This window comes from Linepithema humile, chromosome 2 (assembly GCF_040581485.1).
Source record: "Linepithema humile isolate Giens D197 chromosome 2, Lhum_UNIL_v1.0, whole genome shotgun sequence".
Taxonomy (NCBI): domain Eukaryota; kingdom Metazoa; phylum Arthropoda; class Insecta; order Hymenoptera; family Formicidae; genus Linepithema; species Linepithema humile.
In genome coordinates, this window is record NC_090129.1 from 27,546,158 (window position 1) to 27,562,681 (window position 16,524).

The 16,524-nt window shown below is 29.4% G+C and overlaps 1 protein-coding gene across 1 annotated transcript; it reads right to left on the reverse strand.

Annotated features, from left to right (window-relative positions):
• Positions 1 to 2,773: 2,773 nt before the first annotated feature.
• On the reverse strand, positions 2,774 to 9,560 carry LOC105679329 (nose resistant to fluoxetine protein 6-like). The gene is made up of 13 exons (XM_012379272.2): positions 9,030 to 9,560; positions 7,361 to 7,605; positions 6,481 to 6,674; positions 5,686 to 5,783; positions 5,239 to 5,463; positions 4,931 to 5,144; positions 4,601 to 4,766; positions 4,436 to 4,515; positions 4,261 to 4,356; positions 4,065 to 4,194; positions 3,698 to 3,872; positions 3,366 to 3,508; positions 2,774 to 3,294 (listed from the first exon to the last, which is right to left on the reverse strand). The coding sequence occupies exons 1-13, from the start codon at positions 9,253 to 9,255 to the stop codon at positions 3,130 to 3,132; spliced, it is 2,157 nt and encodes a 718-aa protein (XP_012234695.1). The 5' UTR covers positions 9,256 to 9,560; the 3' UTR covers positions 2,774 to 3,129.
• Between the last annotated feature and the right edge of the window lie 6,964 nt (positions 9,561 to 16,524).

Here is a 16,524-nt window from a genome sequence, read left to right on the forward strand (position 1 = left end):
TTTGCGTATCCAAGATTTAAAGCGATCATTATGAAGTCAAGATTCCGAAAAGCTTCGCTTATGTATTTTTTTATTTATCACCCATTTTTTAATCAAGTGAAAAATAGATAAAAACAGTAAATCCGAGAATAATAGAGAAAATAAATAATAATTCAAAAGACTTACAGTCGAGATCCTTGCAACGTGAGTCAACTGTCTGAATACGAAAATGTTAGAAACACATATAGAATATGTTTATTTGCCAGAATAAGGTGACAGAATTAATTCTTCAAGACGCCAGTTTTGTTTCAACAGCAGCACGCAATTGAACAATGTCTCGTAAGTAGAGAATAAAATTATAATTATTCGTATATAGAAAAATATTTTATACAGAACATGTGGTTCCAGCATGATGGTTGTCCAGCACATTATTCAGCAATAGTACGAGAAGTGTTAAATTGTAATTACAATGATTGCTGGATCGGTAGAGGTGGTCCGGTAAATTGGCCTGCCAGATCGCCAGACCTTACGTCACCAGATTTCTTTTTGTGGGGTTACCTTAAAGAAAAAGTGTATACAGAAGTACCAAATACTCGAGAAAACATGGTGAAACGTATTAAATATGCTTGCGCACAAATAACGCCAGATACATTTTCTACATGTGTACAAGCATTCCAAGCTCGAGTTAATAAATGCATCGAAATGGAAGGTCATTATTTCGAGCATTTATTGTAATTGAATAGTGAGAGGCGAGGGGACTCACCAAAATAAAGCACCCCGATGGTGAGAGAAAATGGCAAAAATTAATTTTCACTGATTACAGCGCTATCTATCACGATTCGAAAAAATATCTCGGACAAAATTTACGTATTTTTTTCCAAGGAATCCGAATCTGCAATAAAAAATGGGGGTTCCCATTTGAAATTTTAAAGTTGCCACCCGCCCCATCCCCAAAGGGTGGTGGGGGCGGGTTAATTTTTACACAGGCAGACGTCCCCCTTGATAATATTAAAAGTTTATTTGGGACATTTTTTCGTACAATGCTTATTTTTCGAAATATTTAGTTGTCTCAAGTTAAATGGGACACTCTGTATATATATATATAGGGTGCGTCAGCTAAATCCGGACAAAACAAATTGTTTATTAAAACACTCTTTAGATTCAGAAAAAACTTGAAATTATGAAATATTTTTTTGTACGTTGCTTAAGAAATCCTCTCTGAGTACAATTATTCTATATAACCCCCGTTTGCTGCGATCACTGCTTCAATCCTTTGCCTGAAGCGCGAGCACGCTCTCTTCAACTGCTCCTTGTCTAAATCAACGAATGCTGCTTCAATAGCGGCTTGAAGAGTTGCCACATTGGGGTGCCTGGACTTGTTAGACACTCTTTCAATAACGCCCCAAACATAATAATCTAGGGGGTTTAAATCCGGACTATTAGGAGGCCAGAATTCCTTGGACCAAAACGCATCCACGTTATCGTTAAGCCATTTTGCACTAAATGGTTTGTGTGAGCCGGTGCACCGTCTTGTTGAAAAATGTACGGCCTCCCGCAGGCCGTAGTTTCCATCCATGGCTTTATTACAGTCCTCAAAATCCGGAGGTAAACCTCCTTTGTGATGGTTTCTCCCTTTTTAAAGAAATACGGCGGCATGACATCACCCTCATTAGAGACGACGCTTAAGACGTGAACATTGGCTGGAAACTATGTCCAGCCTATTATGGGGACATCCTCGGGATCACAGGCAAGCCAACGGTCGTTCCTTCGATTCACTTTTGTCGATCTCGAGTACTTGAAGAACCGAATAATTTCGATCGGCGAACGTCCGGCGCGAAGCGCTTCAATTATCGCCGCTCTTCGATTGTATTCCGCACTTGATTTTATTAACTCGGACATTTTAAAGGTTATACACGTTTTACACAAACATTTGACTAACGCGAACATTAACAATCATTTGTTCCTAAATTCACACGTAGCAAGGAATTCTAATTTAATTTTGTCCGGATTTAGCTGACGCACCCTGTATATATTTAATTATTAATGAAAATAAACATTATTTATGTAGCAAAGAAAATGTTACGATTTCCTGAGAGATGCCTAAACAATTCAGCCTATTTCTTATATAAAACGCTCCTGAACCAGAGCTATCGGCGGCTCGGTCGCCAGCGGCCGGGCGGTAGTAGGGGAATAGGAGGCATCGTCTTGGGAATCGGTCCGAAATGTGCAACTAATTCCGAGCGCTATCGTAAATGAATTCTTCTCAGTAATTTTCAATCCCATTTCTGAACTTTCAATACTTTCTCGTTTACTGGACTGTCAAATGCTATAGTTCATTAATTGAACTACGTATCCAGCTCATTGTTACCCTAAACTTTAGTGTAACAACTACTTCAGATTAAAGTACAACTTAAGAGTAATGCTCAAATTAACTCTCAAGTTGAGAATAACACTCAAGTTAACTCTTAAGTTGAGAGTAACATTCAAGTTAAGGGTAACACTCATGTTGAGGGTTACACTCAAGTTGATTGTCCGAAATAACTCAAATTGAGTGTTATTTTGAGTGTTTTTTTCCGTAAAGGGTAATTGATCTGCTAACGGAGTAATACGACCCTTCCGGTCACTGATTCGTTCGTCCTAACAGACCTAACGGCTTACGTGATCAGGCCCGTTCACACTGATCGCCGAGTAAAATCTTTCTGTCAGGATGTAATAGAATAATGCATTTCTTTTGAGACATTTTATGGTAAGCATTTAAAATGGGTCACTCGATATAATTAGTAATAATCTTTATTGTATTAGAATTTATTCTTGTTTAGCTTGTAATAACTTTTTCTAGTTAATTAAAACATTTTATATGACTAATTAAAACATTTTCTTTATTATTCACTAATAAGATATGTTGAAGAGAATACAAAAAGCAAAAGAAGAAAAACAACTGTAATAGAGCGTCTGTAGCGCCACAAGCGTACGCAGTTTAAAATTGAATCCGCAACATATTGAAAGTCATTATTTAATAAAATACGAATATGTCGTCTAAAAGTTAATTTTATTTTATAACAATTGTTTTACGTATCGTATTTTAGATAATTAAATATGATAGTAATTCAATAATGTATGCCTATATATTGCAACATTATAGTATTTTTGTCACAATTTTGTATGTGAAATTACAATTTTACGCTCTCTATATTTTCTTCTACCGCGAGATTGGATAAATTCACGCATTAGTAAGACATATGGTGTTTCTGCCATTAAGGATAATACATAAGCACAGCAGAAAGTAATCATGACATATCCCAGACACATGTTAGCCTGAAATTAAATTATGATAATAAATGTATGTTTTTAGCCAATATCAAAATTTTAAATGTTTGTATACTTACCAAGGTTAAAAATTCTAAATGAATGGTTGTTTCACCATATAAATTAACCGAGTGTATGATAAAAGGATTTAAAAGATAAGCGCAATATGTAAGTCTGCTAAAAGGGATCCAGCCTTTGAATGATAATATTTTCTCAACAATGCCTGCAATAAAATCACACATTTAATAAGAGAAATATTGTAATATTTTTCTAAATTACAGCATTATTACTTACATTATAAATTTTATTATAATTACAAAGTTTAGTTCAAAAATTTATTAAAAATTAAATTAAATGGAATTAATAAATTTCCAGATTTGATAAGATTTATTTATATTATTAAATAACAAACCTCCGTGCTTGGTGAAACATGCTATTATAATCCATGCAATACCTATGGCCCAAACAGTTTTGCTTAATGCAACATAGACAGCAGTAAACAGAACGGATATATCTCGTGTATAAAGGCTGAATAATGCAAAAATGTTGCAAGCACTTCCAAGGCACCAATATAAAATTACCATTTGCTAAAATTTGTTGTTTAATTACTAAATTAAAAATTATTATAGCACAGTAAAAATAATTTTAATAATTTAAACAATTTTTTTTCTAGTATTTAAATTAATTTATCAATACCTCTTTTTTTTACATATTTTATAACTATTTTAATAATTGCTTGTTCTTTTACAATTAATCTATATAAAAGTATTATACTCTACCTTTTTTAAGGGTAGCTTATTGTTTAGTCTTACTAGAATATAACCCGTAATTATTCCAATAATATACGGACCTATTCTAAGCCATGACGGGTAATACAAAACATTTAAAAGTCTATATTGTTCATCCAATCTATAACAACGAAAAAGAAATTTATTTAACTTATCTCATGATTATTAAGATCTTTTTGCGACTTACGTTGGAACATATTCGTGGACATATGAAATATAACCAGAAAACACAATTGAACCTATTAAAAGTGTAATCAAAATGGCGACAGCTGCATAAAAATATCTGAAATTTATTGTATTTATTTAAACATATGTGTGAAATGTATTTCCTATACAATATCGTCAATAGACAGTCAACTTACATAGTGGACAAAATCAATAAAGCGGTACCGATTATATAAAATTGCATATCAATGGCTAGATACCAGCTCCAAGACATGCACTGCAAAAAATAAGAAATAAAGAATAAATATTTTATATACTTTCAAGCATAATGCTAAATCGACTTTAAATAAATATATCCGTACCATTGTTCTATGATCGAACAGATTATTTATGTACAAAAGATTTCTCCACCAATATTTAGCGCAAAGTTCATGCGGTCTCTCGTTCATGTAAAATTGTGAAGTCTTATTGTACCAAGATGAGTTTAATTGCAATATTCCTATCATCATCATATAAGCCGGCGTTAGCCTTAAAATGGAGGTTTAGATTTAAATTTGTAAAAAAATCATATTCATCGCATTGTGCTTAAATTTAATTTTCAAACTTTATTAATACATTTTTTATTTTGTCGTACCCATTGAATTATTTCTTTGTTAATTGTTTACGTGAACCAAGATAGTGGAAAAACATACCGGATAAATCTTCTTATTATGCAGACAAAGAACTCATTTAGTTTCGCTCTGTAATTAATTGGCTTAGAGTTGTCTTTATCTGGTGTATTTTTCAGATATAAATAAGCTAATAAAAATCCGCTTTGAAAAAGATAGGTGTCGACTGATATTATCGCATTGGTCAATACTTGAATGGGAAAACCGGTGCCGAATCTTAAAGCCCATGTTCTATTATCTATGTATGTAAAATAATTTTTGTTACGCATAGAAAATAAAAATCGAAAAACATAATATAAATTTTACAAATCTCTTTGTTTCTAATTACTTACCGAAATAGTCTGACGAGTAAAATACAGAGTGACTTATTACTATCCACACCATGGTCATAAATCTTAATCCGTGAATGATAGGTATTGAATCACCTCCTAGTTTTGCGCTCAATATTATTTTCGTGTTTGTATAAATGGAAAAACACACCAGTATTTTTCCAAGTTTATTTTCCTGATGTAATGACGAAACTGTTATTTCCATCTGTTCGGGTATGTTTTTCACATCTGAATAACAATTTGAAATTTTTAATAGAAATATAGAAATTAGTTATTATACAGTATACTAATATAGAAATCGAGATAAATTTAAAATAAAGAAACTATTAAGTAAAGTAACTAAAAAAATGCATTTTCAAAATATAAAGTCTACAATATTCATGATCATAATTATTGGTAATCTGCTATTGAACTCTAAGCACGTTAAGAAACTTTGAACATGATACTTACGAGTTTCACTTTTGGCATTTATTAAATATTTTTGATACACAAATACATCATATATAGTTCCGATTATCATCACGGAAATAGTAAGCATTAAAACAACGCTGCAATCAAAAATTAATATTTATTAACATTTGCTACTAGAAAAAATATCTAGTTCGAGAAACTAGATTTTTTTGGTGACAAAAATATTTGGTTGAAATATGTGTAACCAAATCTATTTAGTCCTAAATAAATGTCTTTGTTAGCAACATTTTTTTCTTACAGTTCCTTTTCTTGATATAACAACTAAAAAATATTAACGAAACAAGTTTTATTAATTTAAACAAAAATGTTTTGTTATATTAATTAGACATCTTTTTCCCAGTTTTTTCCAATTAGGTTTCCAGTGAGAAATACAGGTCAAAAAAACATCTATTAGATATCTATTAGACTTCTAATATATACGTCTTTTCGACTTTTATTTCTCACTGGGAACTTAATATTGCTTTGTTAAACTTTATTAACTTGGTTATTTGAATTAAATATAAAATCTCCATTTTATTGTCAAATTTTCTAACAACTAAATTATTTGGTCAAGACAACAAAACTAATGATTATTTTAGCAAAAATAACTAAATCTTTTATAATATAAAACAAACTGTTTGATTGCTATAAAAAAAATCTCTACTATAAAATTTGGTTAAAAACGCTAAATTTTTTTTTCTAGCGTACTTCTCTCAGGACTGTTGAAAGTTGTATAAAAAAAAGACATCTCTCTAATCATATATACATATTTTTTTTTTTTTTTTTTTGACGGACCTGATAAGAGGTATCGCACCCCTGAATAACCATTCATGATCGTCTTTTAAATCTTTAACTTCAATCAATCTGAAATCCATGGAATAGAGATTACCGATCAGGAGAAGTCTATCTTGAAATATCCTTTCCAAAATAAAACTGAGTTCATTTGCAGAGCACGATGCTGGTAAACAGAGTCCAAGTGTAATTAAATCCTAAAAGTCAATATTTTCTGTATATTATTGTAATATTGTAATATCAAACATATATTTCCATTCTCATAAGTCCGTTTATTGTTAGTATATGCTCATCTTTTTACAATTTTTATCTTAAAATTAAAATTTTGAGATAAACTAGATAATGAAATATTTGTTATAAATTTATTGATAATTTTTCCGACTTTTCTTTACTAATTATTTCATTACGCATTAACAAGATTTGCATTAACATTATCAAGATTTGAAAAAAAAATTTTTAACGATTTAAATTATCATAAATATTTATTATAAATATTTATTATTATTTTTTCTATTTTTTAAAATTTATATATGTTGAATTTTGTTGTTCAACGGTATGTCAATTTTAGTATCGTATTTAATTTTCTGTTTTTACGGCATTGCATCATAACGCATGATCAATAATATGTTGCATTTGGCTTACTTAAACTTGTTTACAACTATGTTGATCAGCTACAATCCTACTTTAATTTTCTTGTGCTAATTTTATAGGTATATAATCTAAAGATCTATAATTTAAAAATACGCAACACACATTGCTGTAATTTGGCGATTAAAAAAAATTTAAGAGATTTTTCTCACAATATTTAACAAACAAATTTATATTTAACAAATCAATTTATAATTTAACTGATTTTTTATCTCATAAAGATTTACAGACTTACATCATTTGGCAAATCAATGTGGTATTGAAGAGTACTATTGTGTTTGAAATGAGCAACAAAGTAATGCACTTCAAAAGGCGTAAACTCCTTTTGTGGATCACGATACAACGAATTATTTAATAAATCTCGTCTTGAAATCTCCATGGGATATTTATTCATTGTATCGTAACACTGAGTGCGACTGCCTAACCAGTAATTATTTCCATAAAAAAAGCCTGGTTTAGGTTCGCCGCTAGAATCCAGCACTTAAAGATAAAAAATACACAATTATTATTTATAAAAAATAGAATCAGCATTGAATACTTTTCCATTAATTGTTAATTAATGAATGAAATCCTGTACAGTCTTGTGTCCAGACGGACTCGACATAAACTCGACTGGCTTTATATTATATTTTACAATCTTTATAGAATTTCCTAGATAATAAAAGTTTACTGTGTCATTTATCTTTACTTGACAATTTAAGAAATAAAGAGACAAAATATTTAATATTAAATTATTCATCAAAATTAATTCGGACCGTAGAAGGTGCATGTAAATCGCAAATTTCAAAAATCAACTCTTAAATATTGCGTATTATTCAGAATTCTAGAGATTTGTATATGTATTATGTTAATATTATTGCTACATATATTTTTTATTATATATTACATTCTACATACAAACGAATAAATGTAATTGTTATGAAAAAAATACACAATCGTAAAAAATTATTGTACAAATTATTACATCTCAAGAAAAGAGTCTTAAGAAATTAAAATTAATATTCTAAATAATGTTTCTATGATATTTTACGATGTATTTGTACTAACTTTCTCTTAGAATATTTTTTCTCATGTATACACGAGTAAACAACGATAGTATTAGATAATATTCAAAACTCTGGATATACGTAGGAATATCTAAACATGTATATTGTATATTTAAGAAAGTGTATATTTAGCTACACTGTGTCAACTTTAATAGACATATGCATCGCGATTACGTGGTGCATGTTTCAATCCGCGAGATACAGGATCCTCGAAATGAAATGAGAGAAAATCGAATAGCATACGCGCGTAACGCGTAACGGAGGCTTTTCCTAGCGTATATGGTTAGAAAACTCGTTTCTTGTGTAACACGAAGAAAGTTGATTTGGCGAGGTGCTCTAAGAAAAATTACGCGTTTGACACAATATCGCGGTGATAATATACATTGCATAACAAATGAACAAATTATATATGGAATGTTCGTATACTTCAAACATACTGTGAGAATCATTCTATAATACAGAAAAGTTTATGTAACCGATTAATAGTCACTTTTTAGATTAATAATTTTAACGAAAGACAGTATAAATTAGAGATAATTACATAGTCTAATAATAGAATAACCCAGTGAACACAAAGTAACAGTAACATAACATTAATGTTATAATTTCCCACTCAACAACATAATTGTTACGTACGAGACATGTTATATTGTAGTTACTAAGTGCAGTTATTGAGTGGAAAGTTATAACATTGACGTTATGTTACTGTTAACTTGTGTTTACTGGAAATATATCAAATTTTGATATCATTTTTTTATAATAATAAACTTTGTTAATCGATTAATTCTCAAGCACTTTTTTAATATATATATATATATTGAAAAAAATGAACAACAGTGTGTTAAAAATCTTACTAACTTCTCAAGCTCCATAATATCCGTTGATCAATGGCATCTCGAAAGTCGTGTAATTCTTTTCCGCATGTTGAGTTGAGAAGACCGGCTCTTGTGGCAATGGCATAAGCAGGTAGCGTATAATTACTGTCATTATTCTCGTTGGATCCGTGATTTTGTGCAGAGGCACAAATTAATGCGATAAAATTTACGCAGATATACAAAATCAATACAATTTGCCGATGCGACATATTTCGGCTGTAGCATCCAGCAGACACTTTTATTTCCTTGTCGCTACAAACTTAACACCGATAGCAATCATAAAGTCAAGAAGAGTAAAACCAAAATAAATAAGACACTTTTTGTTCGATAAACCAAATAACGAAAAACACTGTTGGCAAAAAGATGCGATAAAGCTAGAAAAACGCTTTTCGAGATCCGTTATTCTTTCTGTCGCTGATCTCTACCGGCGCAAACGTTCGCGTAACATTCGTAGGTTTATTTGTGAATACGCGGGATTTGATTTGCACACCAAGCGCTCAATGATCAGCGAGAATCGACGATTGGGAGAAGACTGGTCTATATAGGGAGAAGTTAACGTGGATTTGCGGTGGAAAGTGAGGCGTCTCCTCGTCGATGGTCTTTTTTCACGTCATGACAAGACCCCACCATTTGTACACGAAATCATTTATATATGTTCAATATTCATATATGTCGACATTCAATAAAGATCTAAAAAAAAACACATAAATTTATTTTTTTTATTCTTTCTTGTTTTTATGTGTATCCATTTCCATTTGCATGCATTTACAAAAACAGAATTTTACTATAGATTGAGAATATAAAGACAGCAAAAGAAATAATGAAAGAAATAACAAAATTTTTTAGTTAAACTTCAAAGATAAATGATGTGTTTAATAATTTAAAAAGAACAAAAAACGAACAATTTTTGTTAACATAAATCAGCTGATAAAAAAATACGATAAAGAAAGAATGACTATAAGATATTATTATTAAGATATTATTATTGAAAATATTATTATTAAGAACAATTTACTTAATATTGTATTGTTAAACAGAATAAAAGATTAAAAATGAATCATCATGCCGTGCATTCCGTACGTAATAAGACGAGAAAGTGTTATTATCTAAAAGAGACAGAATTGAAATGAAATAACAAGAATAATGAGTATCGTTAGCCTTGTGTGATTTAATCTCTTGACTTGTTGTCAGAAATATAATACGCAACGGAATAATGCGATTTCCGTTATGCAACTAAAAATATGTAAACTGTGTTTTCTGACCATTATTTATCACGATTATGCGATATATATAGTCAAGAGGTTTTTTTATTATTCTTTTAAATATTAAAGTCTCATGCTTATTAAATTTGTTTTTTTTTTATTGAAGTTGTATAAAATTTAATGTTTCTTTAAAAAAAATCTCGGGAATTGTATTATTTCAACACGGAAAAAAAATTTGCTGTCACAGCATATTTTATGCTACCATAGCAAATTTCGTTAGTTATTATATGGACAACAAAGAGATTTACTAAGCATACTAATTTGCTGGAAATATATTTGCTAATCCTACAAATTATAATAATTATAATAACAAACTGTTTTTATTTTGCCATTGAAATACTTTTACTGCATCAAGAACGCAATTTGGTTACATGTTTGGTTACAACGAATCAAGTTTACTATATCAGAAAAACGCTTTTGTTGAATTAACAAGTTATCTTGAATAAATAAACAAAGTATTTTTACTATATTAGTAAAAAATTTTAGCTGTATTTAACAGCACTTTTTAGTAATTTCAACAAAGTAACTTTGCTATATTAGCAAAAGGCTCTAATGCTGTATTAACAATGCATTTTGGCTATATTAGCAAAATAATTTTGCATATTAGAAAGGCTCTTTTTTTTTCTTTCTTTCTTTTTTTTTTTTTTTTTTAGCAAAGCATCTTGGCAGTAATATTCATTCAGGTTTACTTTCTATCTAAGAAATAAATAAATAGAAAAATATATATAAAATCTAATAAAAATAAAAATTAATTTAATTGTATTTTAATTTCTGTTTTATTAGATTTTAATATTGTTGCGTACCCTAAATTACGCGCCGTTTATCTTTGCCGTGTTGCTATAGTAACATCAGATTAACAAACTATTTGATAGTTTGTAAAAGAATTATAATAAATTAAATGTCATGTGTCAATATTATCATAGAAACTAACTAATCAAAAAGATTGGGATAAGTCGATCTATTTGTATTTATTGGCGTATCGATTTTCAAAACATGAAACTACTGGTTTCTCCAGCAGAATTATATTTCGCTCAGGATTTAAGATTGCCTTTAGACTTATTGCGAGGAAGTCCTCCAAATCAAAATAATGACATAACGATCAGGGACGGATTTCGGTTTCTGCCGCTCCTAGGCTGAATCAAATTTGCCGCCCTTTAATGACAGTGCAATTTTTAATATTAAAAAAACTCAAAGAAAAAATTTCAGCAAAATCGGTTGAGAATTGGAGGAAAAAAACGGGAAATAAGTTTTGCCAAAAACGCCGGAAAAAATAGCACTTTATACGCTCTTTAACAGTAATGATCACGAACATATTTATATTATGACTCTTTTGATGAAAATCAGAATGTATTTCAAATATAAATCGAGTGTTCATAAATTTTTTTTTAATTCAAAAATTGAAAATTTGCCGCCCCCTAAAATCTGCCGCCCTAGGCTATAGCCTATCCAGCCTAATGGGAAATCCGCCCCTGATAACGATTGATGTTTATTCACAAAAGCTTAGAGAAAACTTAAATAATATTCACATTGAAGCTCGACAACAAATAGAAACTCAATCGTTTCGTTCTAAGGTATGATCAGAAGGCTCGTCAAATCTGTTTTGAGGAGAGACATGAGGTTTGGTTTTATAATCCTTGTAGGGTTAAAGGTAGAGCACCCAAATTACAAAGTTATTGGGAAGGTCCATATAGAATTATAAAGAAATTAAGTGATTAATGTTGTCTTTTGTATACAAAAATAAAAAAAACACAAGAAGAAGATTGTTCATTCAGATAGATTAGCTCCGTATATTCCGGGACAGATTTTGAATTAAAGTATAGCAGAAATTAAAAAAAAATTGAAAGCTATTTAATAATTGTACGATTATAATTGTACGATTAATGTAAATATTTATTTTAAATGAACAATTTATCTGTTTTAAGTTTTTTTATGTAATTTTAAAGTAATAAACTTCTTTGGAGGAATGAATCTGGAGAGATGGATTTTGAATCTGAAGAGATGGATTTCCTTCTCGTTTTCAAATAGAAATTTTTCTGGATTTTCTTCAAACAAAAAATTTTATTTTTAACAAGGACTGCCTCGCTCACGGTTTTTGAGCCGTGGTTTTCCTGTGAGCCGAAGAGCAAATGCTGAGGCAGGGGCTGAAAAGTCCTTATTAGGGTGATGGGTCCACGATAGATACCCCTCTCTTGTCCGAAGAATTTTGAAGAGCAACGGCATAAGAAATTAAAACAGCAAGAGGAAATTTAGTCGATTAGGACCTGGGATTGGTGCTCGGTAACTTGTTGCAACAGCACAAGGTAGAGCAAGAAACCCTGGAGTCGACGATATTCGAGTTCAAAGAAGGTGTTCGATTGGGATCAAAATAGCGGCGCTCGATAACTTGATGCAGCAGCACAAGGTAGAGCAGGAAATCGTTAAAATGCCCTGGAGTCGACACTAGAAGTTTGAAGACAACAATCAACCTTCCTGGATTTTCAGAGAATTGTCGGGACGACAATTTTCTCTGGAGGAGGGCAATGTTGCGTACCCTAAATTACGCGTCGGTTATCTTCGCCGTGTTGCTATAGTAATATCAATTAACAAACTGTTTGATAGTTTGTAAAAGAGTTATAATAAATTAAATGTCATGTGTCAATATTACCATAGAAACTAACTAATGTTTATGTTTCCATAGAAACTAACTAATGTTTATTAAATTATCGATTTTCTTGGACTGTCAGATTTATGCTAACTGTCAGATTGTGCGGACGCGTACCTGATAGCTGCGGCATATTGTACTCGTATTCTTGTTACGTTGTTACGTTGTTGTGTTATTCGGTGTTTAATTATTAAAGTGTTTTATTATTAAAATTGTGTCAGTTCTTTGTGCGTGTAATTATCATTCGGGCGATCACGGACTGTCAATTACGACACGCGGACGCAATAATATGTATTTATTTACTTCCTACACAAACCTAAATGGATAGTACAAAAGATATTTTACTAATAAAACAAAAAAATAACTTTTCTAATATTATTAAAATGTTTCTTCTTTGTCTGTAAACATACACAAATATGAATGTAGAATACTATATGTATAAAATTGAAAATGGTTGCAGGAATAATAATATAAACACATTATGTCGCACATTATGTCAATATTTTTTAAAATTTTATTTAGAAGAACTATATAGAACCTCCAATAAAGTTAAAAATACAAGTTAAAAATACAAGTTGAAAAATAAATCATTATTTAAAACAACGTAAAACACAATACAATTCATCATAATAATTTACTAAACTAGGACATACATGCGCGCCTTTTTTTCACATCATGACAAGACTCCACCATTTGTACACGAAATCATTTATATATGGCGATATTCAATATTCATATATATATTGACGTTCAATAAAGATTTAAAAAAGAAAACATATAAATTTATTTTTTATGCTTTCTTGTTTTTATGTATCCTTTAATAAATAAGTTTATAGAGCCGAAGCTGGTTTTACGTGCTCAATTATTTATTTAATACAATTGTACAGACGTTTCAATCATTGTATTTGGCCTTCCTCAGTGTACTAATTAATAATATCAACAACAAGAACCCGTCACATAATTTCAATTTTATTGTTTATTTATTTAAAATAATATTAAATGTAAATTAACAATCATATTTATAGATATTAATATTGAATAAATATTTAGTAAAATATCCAGTAAAATTTCTAAAACAACTTTTACGCTATCTGTGTGCACCATTTTAATCCAATAGCAATCTTGTTTCTAGAACAAATTTATTCAGCAAACTTTTTCTTATTCTCCTAACAAGTAAAATATTGCTATAATAATATTACAAAATCGATTACAAAGCATTCTTTCTTTGTTGTTATGATGAATTTGTATCAGCAATAATGATTTTATTGTAGTAGTGAAATATATTTGCTAGAAATAGACTATTTTGCTTTATTAGCAAATGAATATGTTTATATGAACAAATTAAGTATATATATTCAATTAAATATATTAAATAATTTAATATATTAAATTGTATATAATTAAGTATATATATATATTCAACTATATATATATATATATAAATAGATTTTGCTGTAACATTAAATTAAAAAATTAGTTATAACAGCAAAATTTAGTAGTTATCCCATCAAATATGCAAAAGCAACGACGATTTTGCTGCGATAGCAAAATTCTTTTTTTTCGTGAATGATAAGAATAAATCGACAATAATGATGCGTTAATCTAATTTGAACGTTGAACTTATATTTTGCATGTATTTATTTTATTTTATATTTTGGTTTTTAATATTAAAATTATTGGCGCAAAATTTTTGCATTATTAACTAATTTTATTTCAATTTTCTACGCTTAATCCATTTTTCAAAAAGGTTTATAATGTCGAAATTGTCGAATTTTATTGTTATCCCTTTTCCACGATAATTAAAAGACGTGCACAAAATTTCCCAAACACAAATAGTAAGCAAAATTTTAAGATAAATGCTGTTCAAATGCATTGATGCATATTTCTGACTTTTGGCATGATGTGTTGTCATTTGATGTAAGCAACACCTTCCGTTTACGTTAGTCTACTACTGACGGTATCAGAAAAACAATTCGGATCACTCGAGTAGTGCAATTCACTGTGAAACTTCACCAATTTCCGCGTTCTATTTATAGTCTATATGTTTAAACTTCCAGTTAATCTCATAAGATACATCCAAGCTTGTAACATTTCCGCGTGTGCTTGAACGTGTTTAGTCTATTGTCAACGATCTATAAATTGCAACAAAATTTTAGAAAGTTTGATTCTATTTATTTTATTATATCTTATTATTATACGTGACATAACAAAATATTCGAAAAATTAGAATGTATAGATATACAAGACATATATCAATATTTTGAGATACAAAATTGGATTAGATGCGAATTATTATTACGATACCACACACACAAAAACAAAATTTTAGTATAATAAAATATTACCTACACTCATAAAAGAAAATGTTTAATTTTTAAACGGACATGCGAAACGTTAAAAAGTGTTTAGTTTTGAAAAGTGTTTTATTCGGAAACATATAAAGGTGTTTTCGAATAAAACACTTTTCCGAATTTTAAAAAGTTTTAAAATAAAACGCCAAAAACCATTTTATTTAATTAATTTAATTAATTTAATTTTTTTATTTAATTTTTTAAGTTTACAAACAACACATTTACAATAAAAGGATCTTAAATAAGGTCCAAAATTTGGAAAGCTTTTGATTATTGTATATAATTTTGTTCAACAATACTTTATCAAAAAAATCCAGCACCGTCTTGTAATTTGCTAGATAATGGGAGAAATGGGAGTCCCACGCATAATAACATCTCAACACACAAAGAGTGGATTTGGCAGCAGTTGGATTTTCAACTTTCATTTTTATAATATTGTCGGCACAAATAAAAGCTGATACTAATTCTCCCTCTTCTTCGAAAAATTTTATTATTATGTCATAATGATAAAATTTTCAAACTTTAATTCTAGTCGTCCTTAGCAACGCCTCTCAATGCACTTCACAATTCATCAGAATATAACGTCTTGAAAAAAAAAACGTTTTACTTTAATAAACGTTTAATTTCAGTAAGATATTTTGTTTTTCGGCATGTGGAGAAAGTAAACGTTTAACTATCATAGTAAAACACCTTTTTCCGTTTGAAGAAAAACAATAAACATTTTTGAGTGTTTTCAATATTTTAAACACCAGGGTATTTAGATTTAAAACGCTAAAATGTTTAAATCTGAAACATCTTTCTTCATTAAACGCTTGTTTTGGGAAAAACGTTTTAAATCTAAACGTTCCCTTTAATTCACTTTTTAGAGTGCGGTTTCGGCTATACGACACGAAGTAAAATGACGTTAAAAACGCAGTCACAAAGCACAATTTAAAGAAAAAATCTATTAATATACTTGGACAATATATATGCAAATGTCTTCTCTTTAAAATTTTAATATATTAAATATTAAATATTATATACCAGGAGTGCTCAACTAATCGATTGCAATCTACCGATCGATCGCGATCTGATTTTTTATAATCTTTACATTTTGATTTTTACTTTATTTGATTCTATTATAAAATTTATATTTATAATTTTTATATTTATTTTGCTTCTATTAATTTGTTTATATTTTGACACTAAATTTTCTATTGATAAGTTTAACTTCGAAATCATATT